At 57.2% G+C, this 19945-nt stretch overlaps 1 protein-coding gene across 2 annotated transcripts in view; it reads left to right on the top strand.

Moving 5' to 3' along the window:
* LMX1B (LIM homeobox transcription factor 1 beta) overlaps positions 1-19945 on the top strand; it is a 79105-nt gene that overhangs the window by 54562 nt on the left and 4598 nt on the right. The window contains exons 3-7 of one of the 2 annotated variants that reach the window (XM_037008149.2): positions 15693-15925; positions 17794-17975; positions 18163-18240; positions 18371-18437; positions 19754-19897. In XM_037008149.2, coding sequence (XP_036864044.2) covers positions 15693-15925; positions 17794-17975; positions 18163-18240; positions 18371-18437; positions 19754-19897 — 704 coding nt within the window. Of the gene's footprint in view, positions 1-15692; positions 15926-17793; positions 17976-18162; positions 18241-18370; positions 18438-19753; positions 19919-19945 lie in introns of both variants that reach the window. The other variant, XM_037008148.2, reaches the window with a different exon arrangement.

The raw sequence follows: 19945 nt of genomic DNA, 5'->3' as shown, positions 1-19945 counted from the left end.
CCAGTTGCTTTTATCCTTCACCCCCACCCCAGTAACGCCGGCTGTGATGCAAGAGGTGGCCTGGTTGTGGTGAGGTCCGCACACCCATGGTGAGCCTTCCAACAGGGTCTTGGTCAAAACTGTGCACTGCTCACTGCCCACCTCTGCCAGGCACCAAACAAGAGGCTCTTTTTCTCCTTCGCCAAATCACACTGACCTTCTCTCTCCTTTGAGGCTCTGACACTTTGTAGCGGAGGCTCGGCCCAAAGCACAGGTGTCTTTCTGAGCCTCCATCTTCTCATCTGTGGAGTGGATAGTCGTTTCCCCTGCCTCACACGCTTGAGTGGGGATGAGATCAATGATGCAGGAGCTCAGCCCAGAGCCAGGCACACAGCAGGTGCTCGTACTCCGTGCTGAGCACGTAGAGGGCTGACACTGTGGAGGCCCCTCCCGCAGGAAAGGAGACTTGAGTGCGAGGGGCCCGGTGCCAGGGGACAGGGAGGGTATGGCATGCTGGTGCCTGGGCACCGGACACCTAACATGCCCCAGCCCCAGAGAGTTCACCCCTGCGGAGAGGGTCGATCCAAGGGCCGCACAGGGGCCTGATGATGGGACAAATGTGGGGACAGGTGTTGAGGGACAGGTGTCAACACCTGAGGACCAGGGGTCACTAAGGCAGAGGCAAGGGTGGCTGCAGATGACCGAGGAGAAAAGGGTCTGGAGGCCAGTGAATGGGGTGAGCTTCTCCTGAGGCATGAGGAGGGGTGCTGAGGAGGGGTCCAGGGCCTGGCCTCTGTGGGGCAGTGGGCGAGGAGCACTGGGGCAGGGGCGGGGCTGTCCGGGGAGCCGTGAGGAGGGGGCAGGCCTGGGGTGGGGCCCAGGGGGCTCTCAGAGTCCCCATGAGGAGCCATGTTTGTCCTGAGCAGACATGTGCCCTCTCCAGGCACCTCCATGTCACCACATCCCAGGCTCCAGGACACTCAGTTCTGCTCTCAGCATTGCCTGGAGCTCACGTTGACTGTGGCCTAGTGGGGCTGGTCAGCCATTTTGGTCACCAGCTCCCGGAGAGCCCAAGAGCGGGCAAGGACATTCCCTTTCTCAGAGATGAGCCTTTGGGAACCCTCTGGCTCAGGGATGGTGGGAGGGGCAGGGGCAGAGGGGGGCATCCCCAGGGGAGAGTGCATGGAAACGCCCTGTGGGTCTGAGTGTGTGGCTGCGATGGGGGCGGGGAGAAGAGTAAACAGCCACTGCCCTGTCCTCTCTGCGGCTGTGGCCAGGTACACAGGCCTGTTTGGACAGCTGCCTTGTCTGTCTGTCTGTTTGGGAGATGCTGGCTGATAGATGGGGGTGGGCGGGCTGTTAACCCCTCACTGCCTGCAGAGCTGCATGCTCACTGCCTCCTTCTGTGGGGTACAGTGGAGCCAGAGGGTGGTCGCAGCTGCCCCCACCGCAGCTCCCCGAGGGAACACCTCTAGCTCTGAGTCAGGGGCAGTGGCTAAGGGACACGGTAAGAGGGGGGAGGCACCAGGGCATGGACAGGCTGCCACCCCGTACCCTCAGAAAGCCAAGGTCAGAGAAGGGTGTCTCAGTGGTGACTGGGACACATTCTGTCCTCTGTGCCGAGTACCCCCCACACCCGTGCCCTAGGGAGCCTCCTCTACCTTTTATAAAGCCAGCTGCCAGTCTATTTCAGGGCTGCCCCCTTCACAGACTTGCCGGCTCAGCCTGGAGTGGCCAAAGGGGGGTTCAGGGCCACCAGCAGCTGGGCTGGGCTCGGAATGCGAAAGGCTGGGGGGATCCTGGACCCAGAGGGTCGGGTGTTCGGGCTGTCAGCGCAGCGAGAGCAGGGTGACTTCAAACCTGACGTCCCCACAGGGTTCCCCACCCACCACTGCAGGGACCCAGCAGGACTGAGGGAGCTGTCCCCTCGTCGCAGAGCCGGGCCACTCCACACCCTATGCTGCTCTCTAATAAGTCACGCTTCTCCCACTCTGGAACCCCCGCCCCCTGCCAGGGCCCCTTGCCCCTCTCACCAGCAGGGCACCAACAACGACCCTCTTCTTTAGCGCCCCCCTCCTGCCGCTCTGTGTCCCCACACTTTTTCCCTGCCGTGCAGCCAAAGTGATCCTTTAAAAATGCAAATCACTCAAGCCTTTCTTTCCTACCTTAAGATATCTCAGTGGCTTCCCTGCGGCTCCTGAGATGAAGACAGAAATCCTTCCAATGTCCCACAAGGCCATCAACAGGGTGCAGGTTAAAAAAATTAGGGTTTGTGCATATAGCAGGGTGTCAGGCAGGCACTCAAGCTGCTTTGCCACTATCCAGCTTCCTCTGTACTACGCCACCCCCACCCCCCAACCCACACACCCTCTGTACTTTTTATTTCTGGTTAGTGTTCATCATGCCTCCGGGCCTTTGCACTCACTGTTTTCTCTGCTGCCTGGCTTGCCCACCACTTACAGTTCTCACCCGATTCTCCTTCCTTTCTCTGTCTCAGCCCAAACCTCTGCCTTCAGGAAAGTGGCCTTTCTGACCTGACCCCCAGCCTGGGCTGAATCAGAAGTAATTGCGCCAATCTACCTCTCTGTCTCCCACCTTGGCACGTAGGTCCCTGTGGGCAGAGCCCACTACTGGCTCCTCCCGAGCTATCCCCAGAGCTCAGCACTGCAGCTGGCGCACACTAAAGCTCCCCGTCAGTTTGAGGGGAATGAGTGAACTCGCAGGGAAGAGAGGATGCCCTGGGAATTCCCAGGAGGGGGCTGTTGCCGTGGGGGCCGGAAGGTGCCCACCTGGGCCTTGCTACAGGAAAAGAATTTTGCCAGACTCACAAGGTGACAGTACTCCAATCAGAGGGCAATGCCAGGCGCAAAGCCCAGACAGCTGGCTTTCTCTAGCAATCTATCTGCCAAGCCTCTCTCCCCCACGCCCAAGCCGTGTGTCTTGGGCAAGTTACCGCCCCATCGTGCCCCACGCTTGGTCCCTCAGCAAAATGGAGGCGTTGGCAGGGTCGTCTCATTCCAAAGGGAAGGGCCCTCCCATCCCCAAAGGAAGGCTGGCAAACAGTCGGCGCTGGATAAATGCTGGGGGAACTGCTGCGGGCTCGGGGAAAGGGTTAAAGCCGGGCGCTTTTTAATTGTCAAATGACTGCGGGCGATTAGCGCTGGCAGCTTCCTCAATAATCGCTCTTCTCTGTACCTGCTGGGAGCTTAATTAAAAAACAAAGAGGCTCAATTTAAAGGCCATTACTATGCTAATGTGGCCGGGCGGGCGGTGATTAAGCGGCTCCGGCGGGCGGCGGGCGGCTGGGGCGGGGCGCGGGGCGATCAGTTACCCACTAAACGGGTGGCGGCGGGGGCCCCGCCAGCGACCGTGCGCCCCGGTGCCCAGCCCGGCGCCCGGCCCTGACCCGCCGCAGCCGGCCGGAGACGCAGCGCAGCCCCCAGGGAGAGCGCCCCCCGCCCAGCCTCTTCTTACTCCCCAGCTAAGGGTCCCGGCTGTGGGTGGGAAACATGGCCCTCGCACCACACAGGGCCTCCTCCCCAAGAACGTGCCCCTCCGCCTCTCCGACCAGCGTTGAGTCTTGCTCATCTCCTGCCCCCACTTTTCAGGTTAATCTCTTTGGCCCCTCAGCTGGGGAACATGTTCTGCCCACACGTATGACTGTCTGGTACAAAGTCAGCCGGTCACAGACAGGCTGCTGGCTGGGACTGTAGGTCTCAGGCTCCCAAACCACTGGGGCATCTATTTGCTCCCCTGTCCCCACCCGCCTCTGCAACTTACGGGAAGGCAGGAGAATGTGGTGGGTACCAGCCCTGGTGCCCTGCGATGGGGCTCTGGCTCCACCTCCCTAGCTGGGAGACCTGTCTAAGGAGGGGGCTCCTACCTCCCAGGGTGGTCATAAGACACTGCTGAGGCCCCTCTACATTTGAAGCTGTATGGCAGGCTGGTCTGGTTACTGCAAGTTTGACATTTAGTAGGAATGTATGCCAGGGTGGGGTTAAAAAACTTGATAGCAGGAGCACAGAGGGTGTGTGCACGTGTGTCTGCTGGGGAAGGGGGCCTTAGCCTAGCTCTCATGAGAGACACTGGGCAGTGAGGCCCACAGTGATTGGGCTAGTAATGTTGTTTATGGTTGCATTAAGAGGAGTATACCATGGGGAATAAGGGAGGAGATGGTTCTTCTTGCCCCTAGGAGGCTGAGTTTCTGGGTGCCACGCTTTAAAGGCTATTTGGACAACTCAGGCTCATGACCAGATATGGAGAAACAGACCCCTGAACTTGAGGGGTTTAACCAGGAGAGGGAGGTATCAGGGAGGGATTTTATCTTTGAGTCTCCAAAGCTCAGAAGGAACACATCGTCTATGGGGACCAGCTGAAGCTAGACATTTGTACCCAACAAATGACATCCTCAAGCAAGGCTGTCTGGACATCATGGTTTTTACCCTGGCATGTTTTCATTGGCTGCCTGGTTAAACTGTGGTCATAAACCTTGGTAATTTTGTTGGTAACATTGAACACCACCCTCCCTGAATCTTGGGGAAAATTTAACTTGGTAAATTAACCAGTACAAAATACAACCAACAACAGTGAAACTACCCCTGGTAAAATTCGTCACTGGCTGCAAATAAACCCAAGAGTTAAATCCTGATAGCCCACAAGATGTGATATGAGCACAGACCTGATGACAGAGCAAAGCTTTATTGAAAAATTTTCATGGAAAACAATTTATCTCAATGAAAATAATTTTCATTGTCAAATAGGAAAATAAAAATGAAAGTGGAAAAAATTGTAAATTATTTAACTGCACTGGAAAGAAAATTGATCAAAAAATTAAATTGCCTGAGTGGAGTCTGTTCCAGAAAACACTAAATAGCCGTAATTAAGATGCTGTGGTCTATGTACAGGGAAGCTGAAACCCTTGGGGTCAGAATGATGGGGCCAAAATGTCAACTTGGTCAGTTGTTAGGCTGTCCGGTGGTGCCCTGGATTTTTCCTTCTAAGACTCCTCTCCCCTGGAAAACCTGTTCCCCATTATACAGGAAGTGTGAGGGGAAGTGACCTTGTGTCTTGTTCCCCACTGATTCCTCAGGACCTTGCACAGTGCTCGGTCTCACTGGGTGTTGGGTAAATGCTTACAGAATCAACAAGTCTTACAATGAAAGCCTTAAAGTCAGTTTCTGCTTTCAAATGGAAGAATCATGGCACAGGATTTGGCACAGAGCGAGTGTCTTAGTATAAAATAGGTGGGTACCTACATGGGTGCATGGCTGCGCAAGCAGGTGATGGAGGGCTGAGCGGGCGGACAGGTGGGGGACAGGTGGGTGGATGGATGGATGGATGAGTGGCTTGGTCTGTGGGTGGGTGGATGGATGGATGGATGAATAGACAGGAACAAGGGAAACCTTATCTACCCCCTGTGGCCCAACATTCAAGGCTTCCAATCTGACCCTTCTCCTGTCACCTTATGTTCCTACCTGACCGGCCTGCAGTCTCCTTGAATCTGAAAATGGCCTCCATTTTCTTCATGCCTTTGCTATTTTTCAACCTCTCCCTCCCAGAATGACCTTTCTTTGCCCCTACACAGAGCCCCAACTCTGGAATCAGACACATCCTTGTCCCCATCCAGCCCATCCCTCTCCCCCACTAAATCCTTTCTACTCTTTATAGCCCTCTTCTCCAGGAAGTCTTCCCAGACTCCAGCCCTGCCCCCTACCTGGCCAAATTTGCACCTCATCAGGTCCTGCCCTGAACCTCTCAGCCCTCCCAGAGAGGGCTCTGGGCCTGGCCCATTCTGGCCACTCAGTATCCTGGAGAGAAATCCAGAGGCCACTGCACCTTGTGGTGTGGGGATTTGTCAGTCCCCACCTGTGTGGTCAGCTCCTCACCTCTGTAACCCAGGCTCACCCAGCCTACATCATGGGCACAGCCGCTTTGAGCCGATGCAGCAAGTGCACAGTCATTCTCAGTGGTGGGTGGGGAGGAGGAGGCTGAGGCAGGAGACGGCTGCCAGCACAGGGAGGTCCGGGAAGTGAGCAGCGAGGCAGGGAGAATGCGCAGGAACTCCGTGGGGCCTGACAGCCCAGCCGCGAGTCCAGCTGACCCCGAGTGGTTGTGTTTCCCTTTCCGAGTACCACTTTCCTCTCTTGTGAAAAGAGAGTGGCAGTGCCACCTCTAAAGGGCTTATGGGGGAACAGGGCCTGGTCGTACGAAACACTTAATAAATCTTAGTAAGTAATAATAAATAATGGCGCTGTATTTGGCAGCCAGGAGCTGGTGACTCAGAATGGAGGAAGGGAACCTGGGATCATCTCAGAGGGGTGGGATGAGCGGGTGGGAGGAGAAGGTGCCAGCACAGCACCTGGCTCATAGTAGGTGCTCAATAAACTACTAATGGAGGAAGGAATAAATAAACTAATAAGGATGAAGGTGGATAAAGGCATACACGAATCATCAGATGAACTGGACAGAGAAGGGTAGAAACAAGAGGGAAGAGGGTCACGAAGGGAGGTAAAGCCCTGAGCGGTCAGCCTGCCCCAGAGCTCACAGACCCTCCGATGCCTGTTGGCCCAGGCTGGAGGGCAGGAAAGGGCATTTGGGAGGATGCTGCACCTGCCACCTGCCCTGCACCAGTGTCTCTCCCTGATGTCACCAAGAGTGGTCTGATGCCCAGAGAAGCCCCAGAATCCCCAAATGGAGAAGAGACTTCTGGACCTGACTCTGAGCCTTTTCCCTACACCTCCAGGGGTCAGAAACCCAAGGTGAGAGGCTAATTATCAGGTGCCAAGCATTGCACACATAGCAACACCCTCTGTAGAAGCGCATGTGTGTTTGAATGTGTGTGTGTGTGTGTGTCTGTCTACCCTGGCAGCTCTAAGCAGCATCTCCAGCCTGGGCCCCTCTCTGAACTCCAGATGCGTACATGCTGCTGCCCCCTGGACATATCCACATGGCAGCTGGAAGGCAGCTCAGATACAACATGTCCAGAACTGCACGCCTGAGCCTCCCCTCCCCCACCTAGCTTCGGTCTCCATTTCATTTCATGGCAACTCCAGCCTTCCTGTTGCTCAGGCCCCCAAATCTTGGACTCACCCATGCCTCCATCCTTTCTCACACCCTCTTATGTCCCTGTCTTCCTTCAAAACACAACCCAGCTTGGGTGACTTCTCAGCACCTGCCCTGGTCTGAGCCAACATAATTTTTGCCTGGATGACTGAGAAGATACCCATTCCCCCCTCCCAACCCTTCCACTGCCCCCCACACCCCCACACAGCTGCCTGAGGAACCTGGTTAAATGTCAGTCACATCCGCCTCTGCTTAGAAACTCCCTCCATATGATGTGAACATCCCCCTTCCCCACGTCTACCTGCATCTCCTAGCCACTGCCCCCTGCTTATCTGCTTCACCAAAAGGGACCCTGTCATTTTTCCAACACCCCAGATGCACTCTGCCTCAGGGCCTTTGCACTTGCTGTTCCCTCTCCTGGGAACCCCATTCCCCCAGTTATCTCGGTGATGCCTCTGACTTCTTTCCAACACCCCCCCTACCCCCCTGTTGTTCTTCCTTGCCTCGTTTTTCTTCGTCACATTGTCACCATTTGTTATACTGTGTGCAGTGGATTGTCTATTTGTTGCCTGTTCTTTCACCCCTTAGAATGGAAGCCAGGGTGGAGCAGGTGGGAAGGACTCTCCCATTCCGCCCGCCACCTTGCTCGGCAGGTGGTGGGCGCTAAATACCTAGAGGTAAAATCCCCAAATATGCTCCTGCCTGGCCACGCTGCCCCTGGATGCTAATCCCGGACTCCCATCTGGGCCAGTCCCTCTCTGCCCCTGGCCCGTGACCTCCAGCCGCAGCTGAGGGCTCCCGACAGCGCCCCCGGCCCGGATCAAAGGGCCTTGGAGCAGGCGGCCCCGCACAGCTGGGTCTGCGCGCCCGCAGGAAGCCGGGGCAGCCCTCGCGGCAGGCCCGGCCCCGGCGCGGCGAGGCTGCGGAGAGGCCCTGCGAGGCCCGCGCGCCGGCGGCCTCCAGTCCGAGCGCCCGGCCACGCCACGCATTCCAGCCGCGTGATTGACGCGCGCACCGGGGCCCCCGCCTGCGGCTCCCGCCGCCGCATCAAAGCAGATGTTTGCAGCTGGTTTGAGTTGGATCCCCATCAACAGGCCCCTTTTTGTCTCAAAATAAAAAACAGCTACGCCCGGAATGATAAGGACGCGGCAGCACGTGGGGGAGATGTCAAGGAGTCCAGGAGGGAGGAGGCTCGGCAGCTCCCTTTCCTGCTCTCACCCGGTCCGCTCCTCCAAGTGACAGGCGGACTCCACCGCAGCAGCTGGACCCCCAAGGGAGTCTAGGGTCCTGTCCCTTCCCTCCCGGGGAACTCCAGCTCCTCCCCCAACGGGCATGGTCACAGCCCTTACAGTCAGTCCCACAAGCAAGAATGTTTACCGCTTAATATGAGTGCTTCTTACATAGAGGCCTGCCCTAGGTTCTCTGCTACCATTCCATCCCGGGGGCCTGGTCCAGCCTGGGGAGGAGGGGTGGCAGCGAGAGGATGCACACCTCACAGGGATTATCTGTCAGTTGGGGATTAAGGTTCCCAGTTTTCAGATGGAAAAGCGAGTTCAGAGAGTGGAGGCGGCTTGCCCCGGGTAAGGTGCGGCGGGGTGGGGATTTAGGCTCTTCAGACCATCCCTTCTGCCTCCAGAGCTGAGTTCTTAACTACATGTCACGTCGCCTTCCCCAGGAAGTCCCCAGCTCTCCTCCAGATTGACCATCATGACTTTCTGTGCCCCAGCTTGCCGAGCATGCCCATCCAAGCACATGTCATGCTCTGCTGAGTCCCATGGGACCAGACGTGGTCCAAGTTGTTCCCCAAGCACCTTCCATGACCGTGGCTCAGAGCCAGCCTCCGCGGGTATTTGCTGGGTGAGCTTGAAAAGGTCTAGCTGGTGGGGACCGAGGGCTGCTGTTCTAGGGACCAAGCCCTGTGGTCCCCATGGAGGGCGTTTTCAGGGACTGTGGGGCTTGGGCCTGGAGTGGCCCTAAAGGAAACCAGGCCCAGAGTCTGCCTGGTTCATAGTGTGGCCCTGGGTGAGGGTCTGACAGAAGATTGTACCTCAAAGGCACAGACAGACATGGAGAGCACAGAACCAGTGCTGTGCTGGAGGGCTTCAGACTGAAAGGGAAGCTGCAGACTCCAGAGCATGCCCCCAGGGGAGCATGAGGAGCCACAGAGCCAGAGGGAGCCCACTCCTGCTGAGATGCCAGGCCCTGGGCAAGACCCTCTCACGTAGGTTACAGCTCATGGGTTCTCAATCACCAGGTGAGAAAGGGATCAACACCCCCATTTTACCGAAGAAGAAACTGAGGCTCAAAAAAGGGATGTGAGTGACCCCAGGCCACATATCCGGTGCTGGAGATGTGGAAAGCCACACCCCTGAGCTCCGGGGGCTGACAAAGAGCTCTTAATGAGAAGGAAGGGACACATGACAGAGGGTCCAATTGGCTCACCTTGAGTTAGGTATCCAGACCTGGCCCAGGCACTGATGGTCGGGGAAGTCATGTAATGCCAACATGTCCCATTCCCCACACCCCTGCCAGGGCTTGCCCTGCATAGTAGGAATGAGTGTGCATCAAGGCAGGGGTGGAATTTGCTGCAGGACTCCCATCCCAGCAAGAAGCATTTATAGAATTTTGTTGATAAATAGTTAGGACACTGGATTCAGGTTGTAAGGTTGGGAAGGAGGAAACGAGTGGAGGAGGGTGAGTTCATTTATCCTGTTACCTGGTAGCATTCTTGGACTCCTAGAAGCAGAGTATCCAATATTCTCTTGTCCTGCCTGGCTGCCCATTTCACTTCTCACAAGGCTATTCATTCAGTCATCACATACTCACTAGCCACCACCTCAATGCTAGAGCCTCAAGGGTGGAGAGGGGTGGTGAATTAGACCCATTTCCCGATTTCAGGTCAGTGGACGCTTCACACACACAACTATCTCTGGGCATCAGGGAAGGCTTTATAGAGGAGGTGAAGAGGTGATGCTTAAATTGGGTCTAGAAGGATGAAGAAGAGTTCAATAAAAAGCAAAGGAAAAGGGAGGAAAGACAGGCCTTGGAGGCGAATGGAATTTTAAGTGTTAAGGAGACGGGCAGGGACTCGCTGTGTTCAGGGAGCAATGAGAAGCCTCGCAGCTGGAGCAGAGGGTCTGAGGCCAGGTGTGACAGGGCCGGAGTGGGGACTTGAGTGTCACAATCACGTCTTCGGGCTCGTCCTGAAACTATTAGGCACTCTTGGAGGGAGAACCCAGTGAGGGGCTACATAAACTATGAAGTGCTGTGATGGGGTATGGAAATGGCAGTACAGTGAAGAGGAGGAGACAGCGAAGACAGGGAACGGGTGCTGGGAGTTCTGAAGACATGATGATCCCGACTATCTCTATTAACCTGCCTCAGATGCCCAGCTGTCATCCCTATTGGACAGAGGCGGACACTGAAGCTCAGAGAGCAGAAGGGACTTGGGGAAGGTTCTAGAGCCAGGATTCCAAGCCTGGGGCATGCTGTATGCACTCCAAGTTCCAGGGATGAAGACCCCCAAGGAGAGGTTGAGGACATTAAAAAACCAATTTTATCAGAGGGAAAAGAATTACCTGTACTTACTGCTTGCATCTCTGCACTTGTCAGTGGTTTAAGAGAAGTTAATCAGATTTGTAATCCATGTTCAAATGCTCCAGAAAAAATTGGTTTTCAGAGTTTTGTTTATTAGCACTATGATTTTAATAAGCTAAGCATTAAACAAATAAACCGACAAAATCTCAGAGGAGATGGAGATGTGTTCTCAGAGACTGGAACTCTTCAAGGGAAGGATGTTTCTGAAAAGGGGAATGTCTGACTCCACAATCACAGATGATCCTGGGAGACAGGCGATGTGTTGGGAGGGGCAGATGTTCAGTTTGTTTTAAGGAAAACCCACTCACCACAGCTACTGGGTCCTGGGCTTATGCCAGGTAATAAGAACTGGGGGTGTTCCAAGCCTTGAGGACAAACGGAAAGGGGCAGGGGCCTCACAGCAAAGGACAGGGGTGGCTGATAAGGAAAGAAACGCTTGGATGGACAGAGCAGGCAGGGAGTCTATGGTGATGCTGCTGTGTGACCTTGAACCTGCCTCTGCACCTCAGTGTGCTCATCTGTATAATGGGGGTGGAAACTGTGTCTCCCTTTCGGGGTTTTGTGGGGATTTAAAGAGGTGACGTAGGTAGATGGTAATTGAGCTCAATAATGTTAACGACAGAGAATTGAGCCAGAAGTGTTCAGTCCAGCTCAGGAAGACAAAAGCTAGAAGGACCGAACCAGAACCCAAGTGGTCATGAGAGGGACGCATGGGTGGAACCTGTAAACCTGGGGTCAGGAAGGCTGCTCCCAGAAATGGCGGAGATGTGGTGAGGGGGGTAACAGAGGTAAGCCCAACACACGGGGAACCAGAGGGAGGCAGATGCAGCTCTCACGGAGCACGTCCCTCAGGCCAGCACGCGCCAACGAGCCCTCCCAGCACCTCACAGGTAGGTGCCGTGCTGCCCATTTTACAGGCGAAGAAATTGAGCCTCGGAGAAGTTAAATGTCTTGACCAGAGCTACACAGGGGAGAAGTTATGGAGCAGGAGGGAACCCCAGGCTGCCTGGTGTCCTCCCAGGTAGTGCTGCCTCCTCCCCCAGGCAGGTGGCTGGGGCTCCCTCCACGCCAGGTCGCAGGTGGGGACTGATTTGCCTGGACTCAGAGGCAGAACAGGACTGCGTGAGTTGGTTCCAGCAGTCATTCAGCAGACACTCGTTGCCCACCTTGGTGCACGCGGGGGCCTTGTGCTTAGCACTGGAGACAGAGAGGTGACCGTGGGGGCGGCTGGACCTGGAAATATGTAAAGTGGAGTCCTTAGGTTAAGTACTGCAATGGGTTTGGGGTGGTGTGAGGACCGGGGACTCAAAGCGGAGGGCAGGGGCTTCCTGCAGGAAGGGATGCCCAAGCTAAACCCTTCCCAATAAGCACGTGCTTGCCAGGCAAGGGCTGGGAATGGGGGTGGTGCTGTAGGCAGGAGGGGCAGCATGAGGAAAGACTCGGCAGTTTCCACGAAAAATGGGGGAGAGGGTTGTGTGGGTTGCCAGCTAGCCGGGGTACCCCTAATGTGCCCTCCAGGTTGGAGCTCCGGGTGGGGGGCAGGAGCCCGGGAGAGGAGACTGTCATTGAGGGGCTGAGGCAGCTAGAGGGCAGCTCCTCCTGGATCAGAGCTTCAGAGCCTTCCTGCAGCACCCCACCCTCCCAGTCCAAGTGTGGGAATCAGAAACACACCCATCTGGGATCCCCAGCCCAATTCTGGGGAGTGGGAACTCTTGTTCCCATCCTGACCAGTGGTGGAACTGGGACTTGCCCAAGGTCACAGAGTGGTCAAGTCAGGACTAAGATCAGAACCTAGGTCCCAAATCCAGGGCCTTGGGTGCTGCCACATCAGGCTCTGGAGCCCCACAGCAGAAGGGAGGCGAGAAGACAGGGAGCCTTTCAGCTGAGCAACTCTGTCTCTGCTGTGTAGCATTCGTGCCAGTGCCTCCTCCTGGTCTCAGACAACCTGCCCCAAGCCACTGACCACCGCTTGTGCTCGCCACTTCACACTGGCCGCTCACTGCGTCTTCGCATCGAGACACAGGCAGTGTTGTTGAGCCCATTATACAGAGAAGTAACCTGAGGCTCAGAAAGTGGAAACGACTTGCCCAGTCACTAGCCAGCAAGTGGGGCCACCAGGCATTGCACCCAAGTCTCTCATTCCAGGGCCGTTGGCCTGTGGTTGGGCCTGCTTCTCAAAGAGTGGTTCCATCAGTTCTTCATTGTGGGAGGGACTGAGGGAGGACGTGGGGGCTCACAAAGAGGAGGAGATCCTGCTGGCACCCCAACCCCTCCCACGCATGCCATTAGTAGTTCTCACCCTGCTCGGTAGACAAAGGCAGCCCCATAATTGGGAGTGAGTATTTCATGTGTCCCCCCCCGATGTTTTATTGGGTGCAGAGATGCTTGGAGACCAAACGGATGGCACATTCCGTTTATAAAGTGTGTGCGGTTTGTTTTATTTCCTGAGTTTTTGCAATCTAGATAACAGATGATGCCCCGAGTGGCTGGCGCTGCCTCTGTAATGGTGGCACCGAGCCTTTGGAGGAGTATTAATAATAGATTGTGTTGATGAGTTTGGAGAAAGTAGCAATCGACCCCCTGCTGCCAAGGCATTAGCACGGCTGTTCTGAACGCAGCCTGCGAGGTGGCAGTGCCTGCAAACGCAGGTCACCCTCCTGCTAAGGCCCCCTCCCCTAGGCTAAGAGGGCCTCCTCTCTGGGAGCCATCCAAGGTGTGCTGACCCCAGCCTGGGACCCTGGTCCTGCCATGCTGGCAGAGATGTACCCAGTGCCCATCTGGGCTCAATGGTCCAGGCTACAGACCTCACTGGGACCCCTGGCTCAGGAGGTAGAATATAGGGAGGGACAGAGAGGCAGTGGAGTGAGCAGGTCAAAAGCATGGAGTTCTACAAGCCTGGCTCCTTCCCCAGCCCCTTGGCAGAGCTTGATTGCCCGCCAGATTCCTAGGGGCCTCTGCCTAAGGCTGCTGGAGACAGGTGCATAGGTTGTGCCCTGAACAAATGTATCCAGCAAAAGGGCCAAATTGTTACTGAAATCCAGCTCATGTTCCTCTTGCAAAGCCAGGCACTGTGTGGACGAGTGGGGTCCTGTCTGCCTGGAGCAGACAGCCTGACCTGGACCCCAGTCCACCCCAAGCCTTTACGCACCTGCTCTGCAAACACTCACTGAGGCCTCCCTGAGGTTCAGGTGGGGCCAGGTCCTGCCTGGTGGCATCTCCGGAGAACTGCAAATGGGGCACATATATCACTCTGATGTAATCACTCACTGAGTTCCACTCTCAGTGTCAATGAATGCTGACAGCAGGCCTTTGGGGAAGATCCTGTTAACATCACCATTTTGCAATAGAGGGTAATAAGGCCTGAAGGAAGCTCACGTTAGCATAGAGGAGGCCACCTTCCCTAGACTGGGGCATCAAAGAAGGCTTCCCAGAGGAGGTGACTTGGAGCTGGGCATTGCAGGATGAGTAGGAGCTCGCTGGGTACACTGGAGGTGAATGGCAGGGGTTGTTGAGGATGCCCCCGGCTTGAGTGTCCTGGTCAGTGCTAGGGCAGCAGGCAGAGCTCAGACTGGCCCTGTCCACCAAGTCCTACCAGCTCACTGTGGGCGATGCTGATGGCAGCCCCCTGGGAAGGGAGGCAGGCCGAGTGCCTTGCATTTATGGCCATTTCTGTTCCAGAACCGATTAGCAGAGAATTGCAGCTGTAATCTGTGCCTGTGATGGCGGGCCATAAAGAGGGATGGGATGTGCAGAGTGCTCCCAAGGTGGCGCCCGCAGACGTGGCCCGGGGACGCGGCGAATGAAAAATGGTTTTAATTCTCTCCCAGCAGCTATAATTTGATTCTTCATAAATTTTTCCATCAAAGTGTTGTTGAGGCTGAGTTCCCACAGAGCAAGGCGCGTGACCAGGATGCAGGGGCCATGATGCTCAGACCCTTGTGCACACTCTGGCTGGAGGTGTGGAGACCCCCACCCACCTTTGTCTTTGCAGATGGAAGATGGATCCACTTTGTCATGGAGGACCCGATGTGGCCGAGGGTCAGAGTCAGCTCCAGCATTCACAGCCCATGTGATCCTGAGCTAGTGACCCCATCTCTCAGCACCTTGATGTCCTTATCTCTAAAATGGGATTAATATTTGTTCCTGTCTCATAGCAAGGATTAAATGCCTTTCTGCATGAAAGTGCTTGGAACAGTGGCTCACATGCTATACATGCCCAGTCATGGTGGAGGCACCTAAGCTGAAGTGAGGGCTAAGTAGGTGCTAGCCAAGCCTAGAGGCAGAGAAAGAACATGTCAAAAGGCCAATGTGATGGTGCCTGGAGAAACCGCAGGCCGTTCCATGGAGCCACAGCCTTGGGGAACAGAGAGGGTGAAGGAGGCAGGGGCCTGAAGTTTCCCTGAGTGCCCAAATCAGGAACTTAGATGTCCTCCCAAGGGCACTTGGGAGCCATGGAGGAGTCTGGAGCAGGGAAGCAGCATGATCAGATATGTTTTAGACGGATCCCTCTGGCTCTCGCTCTGGAGGGTGAGTTGAAGGGATGGAGGGGCCAGGAGCCCAGGGAGGGAACTGCTCAGGCAGGAGAGGAAGGGCCCACGCCGGGTGGTGGGTTGCACAAGGCTGGGAATTGCTTGATGCGGGGGTGGGGGGGCGGCGAGGGAGGAGGCAGAGCAGGTCCCGGAGGGAGGGTGGCTGGGGCCTGGGGGCTGCGGCCCTTCCCCTCAGGGCAGGGCTCCACCTGGCTCTCGGGGAAGGTTGAGGCTGACTCTGTACCCTGCCCTCTAGTGGCCACTGTGTCCCTGACAGGAAAAGGCCCTGAGCTGACACACCCAGGAGAGGGCACCTCTGGGCAGGATGCCCAGTGCCCACCCTGGGGCCCTGAGCCAGAGGAGTAGGGCTGCAGGACCCCCCACCGTCTGGCTCGGTGCCCAGAGAGGGCCTCTCCCATTTGAGCTGGAGGGTCAGGGTGGCAGGAGGGCAAAGCCCTCTGTGGGCAGCGGCCTCTGGGAGGGACCCCTGAACCCAGCCAATGTGCCCGCTCTGTGTGCCCACAGGCTCTTCGCAGCCAAGTGCAGTGGCTGCATGGAGAAGATCGCCCCCACCGAGTTTGTTATGCGGGCGCTGGAGTGTGTGTACCACCTAGGCTGTTTCTGCTGTTGCGTGTGTGAGCGGCAGCTCCGAAAGGGCGACGAGTTTGTGCTCAAGGAGGGCCAGCTGCTGTGCAAGGGGGACTACGAGAAGGAGAAGGACCTGCTCAGCTCTGTGAGCCCCGATGAGTCTGATTCTGGTGAGCCATGGCTGGAGCCAGGGGGCAGGTGGCATGGAGAAGGCCCCTGCCAGAGAAGCCCAGTCCTGACCCCAGGACCAGGGCTACGCAGACAACGTACCCACCTCCATATGCGTATGTGCCCTGATGTGTTCACATACATACACATGTGGACACATGCACGTACTCGGGGACACTAACGTATGCACACACCCCAGGCACACCAATGCAAATATGTGTGCATATTTCCACTAGACACACATACTTGTGCACATGTATATATGCATGTGACCACAAATGCACATACAAGCATATAAAACACACGTGTGGACACCTACACCCAGGAGTATATATACAGAGACATGTGTAGACATGTACTTCATGCCTAAGGCATGCAAAAGCCCACACCCACATATACACATGTGTGCACAGACTTAAACACATCTGTGTGCACACATGATCCAGCACATGCATGCACCAGCACCCATACCTATGGCTGTACACATACATTTATCCACATGCTCCCACGTATGTGGTTTACACATATGTGCATACACACACCCTGCTTGCTGGCCCACCACCCTCACCCTTTTTCCCTTGCCATGTACCCCTCCCCACCCCGCCATGGCACAGTACCACATGGGCCTCTACCAGCACTGGGTCTGTGGCTGCTGATGTGTGGGAGGCAGGGATCTGACATGTCCTCTCTCCATTGGTCCCCCCAAAGCCTTCAGCAGTGGGGAGCAACAGCCTTGAGCTGTTTCCTGGCTGGGTGGGGGCACTGGGGCCCTCTGTGGTAGAGGAAAAGACCCCATTTCTCAGGATGAAGGTATGTCTAGTCTGCTCAGACCTCCAAGAGCACTATGCCAGCTTGGAGTGCTCCTGGCAGGAGGGCAGGACCACCCAGGAATGTCTTAAAGAGGGGAAAGCAAGGGAGGGTGCCAGCTCACTGTTGTTCCAGAGCAGTGGGGAGTGCCTGGAGGAGGGAGTGCGTGAGGAGGTGCCTGGTCTGCGGGGCCCTTTGGGGAAGCTAGGGCCTGTGGCCACAAGGTCCGCCCATCTGGAAGAGCTGCCACTGCCAGCGCCCTTGGAGGAGGTCATGAGCTCCCCATCCACCTGTTGCTCTGTCCATCCCTGGGCACCACTCCGTGCCAGATACTGTCCAGGTGCCACCAGCCCATTCAGACCGGGTCTGAGGAAGTGCAGACCCACCCCCTGCACAGGGCTTGCGACCTGAAGAAGATGGGCCTGGGAAGAGGCCAGCTTGGATGCAGGGGCACAGGCGGTGGAAGGCACATGGAGCTGGCGAGCGGGGAGGACTCTGCTTTCCATCTGGGACTGGCGTCTCTGAGACCCAAACACCAGGGCCTGGACATGGCCATGTGTGCATGGCTGTGGGTGTGTCTCTGGGTGAATGCACATGCTTCTGCATGTAAGTGGGTGTGTGTCTGCCTGTATGGCTCCACTTGGGGGCTTGAGCCTGTGTGTATGTGAAGACATCTGTGAGCTGTGTGTACTCCAGCCTTTGTGGGCTCACACGCCAGTCTACATGTGCACATGCCAATGAGTGAGTGTGCCTGTGTGTGTGCGTGCATGTGCACATGCGTGTGCGTGCTGGGGCCAGGAATACTCCTGTGTGAGAATGTTTGGAGTGCATCTTGGCCTGTCATTTCTGAGTCCCTCAAAGGTTCAAGGAAGAAGGCTCCCTGGAGTCTCCTCTCTGGGTCCTGGGGCCTGGCTGGTGCCAGGTTGGGACCCCCCGGGTGCCGGAGGCCAGCTGAGGCAGGTGTTTGGCAGGAGGTGATAGGATCCTGGAAGGCAGCAGATCGCCTAGGGGTACAAGGCTGAGACCCCTGTACAAACCTGATGGGCTGTTGTGTCCCCCACAGTGAAGAGCGAGGACGAAGATGGGGACATGAAGCCAGCTAAGGGTCAGGGCAGCCAGAGTAAGGGCAGTGGGGATGACGGGAAGGACCCTCGGAGGCCCAAGCGACCGCGGACCATCCTCACCACGCAGCAGCGAAGAGCCTTCAAGGCCTCCTTTGAGGTCTCCTCCAAGCCCTGCCGAAAGGTGAGGGGCGGCTGGAGGGGAGGGGGCTGACTCCCCCATACCCGCTGCCTTTCCAATGCCACCCCTCTGCCCTTGCTGAGGGCAGGGACATCCCTCACCTCCCCAGGTATCCCGCAGCCCCACCCACTGCCTCCCAGCTGCTGCCCCGCCTCCCCCAGGCCTGACCTGCCTCCCTCTCCCGGGGCAGGTCCGGGAGACACTGGCAGCAGAGACGGGCCTCAGCGTGCGTGTGGTCCAGGTCTGGTTTCAGAACCAAAGAGCAAAGGTGAGCAGCTGCCTGCCCTCCGCCCTGGGTTGGGTGGGGCGGAGTGGGAGGTGGGGGGCAGGGGCGGCTGGCCTGAGGTGGGTGGGGCAGGGTGCGTGGGCAGGGCTGGCATGAACCCTGTCCCCTGCAGATGAAGAAGTTGGCGCGGCGGCACCAGCAGCAGCAAGAGCAGCAGAACTCCCAGCGGCTGGGCCAAGGTGAGCCGGCAGGTGGGCAGGTGGGCAGGCAGGTGAGTGGTCAGGTGGGCAGTTGTCCGGTGGGCAGGCAGGTGGGCAGGTAGCCAGGCTGGGGCCAAGATGAACAGGCAGGTGGGCACTGGACCCAGGTGATCTGCCGGCAGGGTCGGTGCCAGTTCCCCAGTCCTGGGCTTCGCCAAAATGCCATCTCTGCATCCTGGGCCAACACTGGCCTCCTAGGCCCCATGGACACTGAGCCTTCAGGGCCTTGAAGGGGGCACACAGGGAGCCCCTGGGGCTGCTGAAGGTGGGTAGGGCCCCTGAGCTGCCTGCTCAGGTGGGACTGGGGCTCCAGGGCAGATGCCAGGGTGTTGAAGGGCATCCCCTCCTGCCCAGGCTCTGGGGGCCAGGCCAGCATCCCAGGCCATACGCAGGGGCCAAGGCTGTGACCTCGGAGCCCAGCTCCTCCTCTGCCTCTCCCAAGACAGCCTAGCCTCCTGGGGCTCCAGCCACGGCCTTGGGTCTCCTACTGGCTCCTGAGCGGAGGCTTGCCCTCCACTGTCGCCTGAGGCCTCCTAGACAGCCTCCCAAGAGGGTTCCACAGGCTCCTGAGCTCAGCACACCATGGTGCACCCACTCCTACCGCCCTGTGCCACATACACGCAACACCCCCTGCTCCTCCCCAGCCCGTCCCAGCAAGTGCCCCTCCACCCCCAGTGCCTGTGCTGGAACCCAGGAGTCACCTCTGACCCTCCCCTTCCGGCACACTGTGCATCTGCTGTCTCCCAGTGGGGTGGTGGTTTCTTGTCCCATCTTCATTGTGTCCTAGTAGCTGTCTTACAAGTACCTTAACAGGGACCCCAGCCACTGCCCCTAACTTCCTCCTCCCAGTGGTCCCCTCCTCACCACCAGCCTTTCTCCACCATCCTCCCCAGCCAGGACCCTCCCCTGGCTTCCTGAACCCCTGGAAGCCCAGCATGCCTACCAAGGGAACACCCCTCTCTTTCTCTCAGCCCCACTCGCTGGGCTCCCTGTCCCACCAGGCAGCGTCTCTGCCCCGCGCCTTTGCTGCCTCTCAGCCTGGCATACCATCCCCCTGCTCCAGCTGGTTGAACCCTTGCTTCAGGGCTCAGTGGCCCTGAAGGCCTTTGACAACCTCACTGGAGGTGGAGGCAGACCTGGGGAAGCCCGGAGGACGGCAGAGGGGCTGCACTGGCACCCTGGCCTGGGAGGTCATGTGGGCAGTCAGTGCAGACTCCCAGGGTACATCTCTGACGGCTCCTGGGGGCTCCAGGACAGAGGTCAGGGCTGGGTGGTAAAGACATGCTCTTCCCCAGAGGTCCTGTCAAGTCGCATGGAGGGCATGATGGCCTCCTACACGCCACTGGCCCCACCACAGCAGCAGATCGTGGCCATGGAGCAGAGTCCCTATGGCAGTAGCGACCCCTTTCAGCAGGGCCTCACGCCACCCCAAATGCCAGGTGACCACATGAACCCCTATGGTAAGCTGCCCCACCCGCTGCCCACCC

The sequence above is a fragment of the Manis javanica genome, chromosome 2 (assembly GCF_040802235.1).
Source record: "Manis javanica isolate MJ-LG chromosome 2, MJ_LKY, whole genome shotgun sequence".
In the NCBI taxonomy this organism is placed as follows: Eukaryota; Metazoa; Chordata; class Mammalia; order Pholidota; family Manidae; genus Manis; species Manis javanica.
Note: the sequence above shows the minus strand (reverse complement) of the source record. Positions and strands in the feature narration are given on the sequence as shown.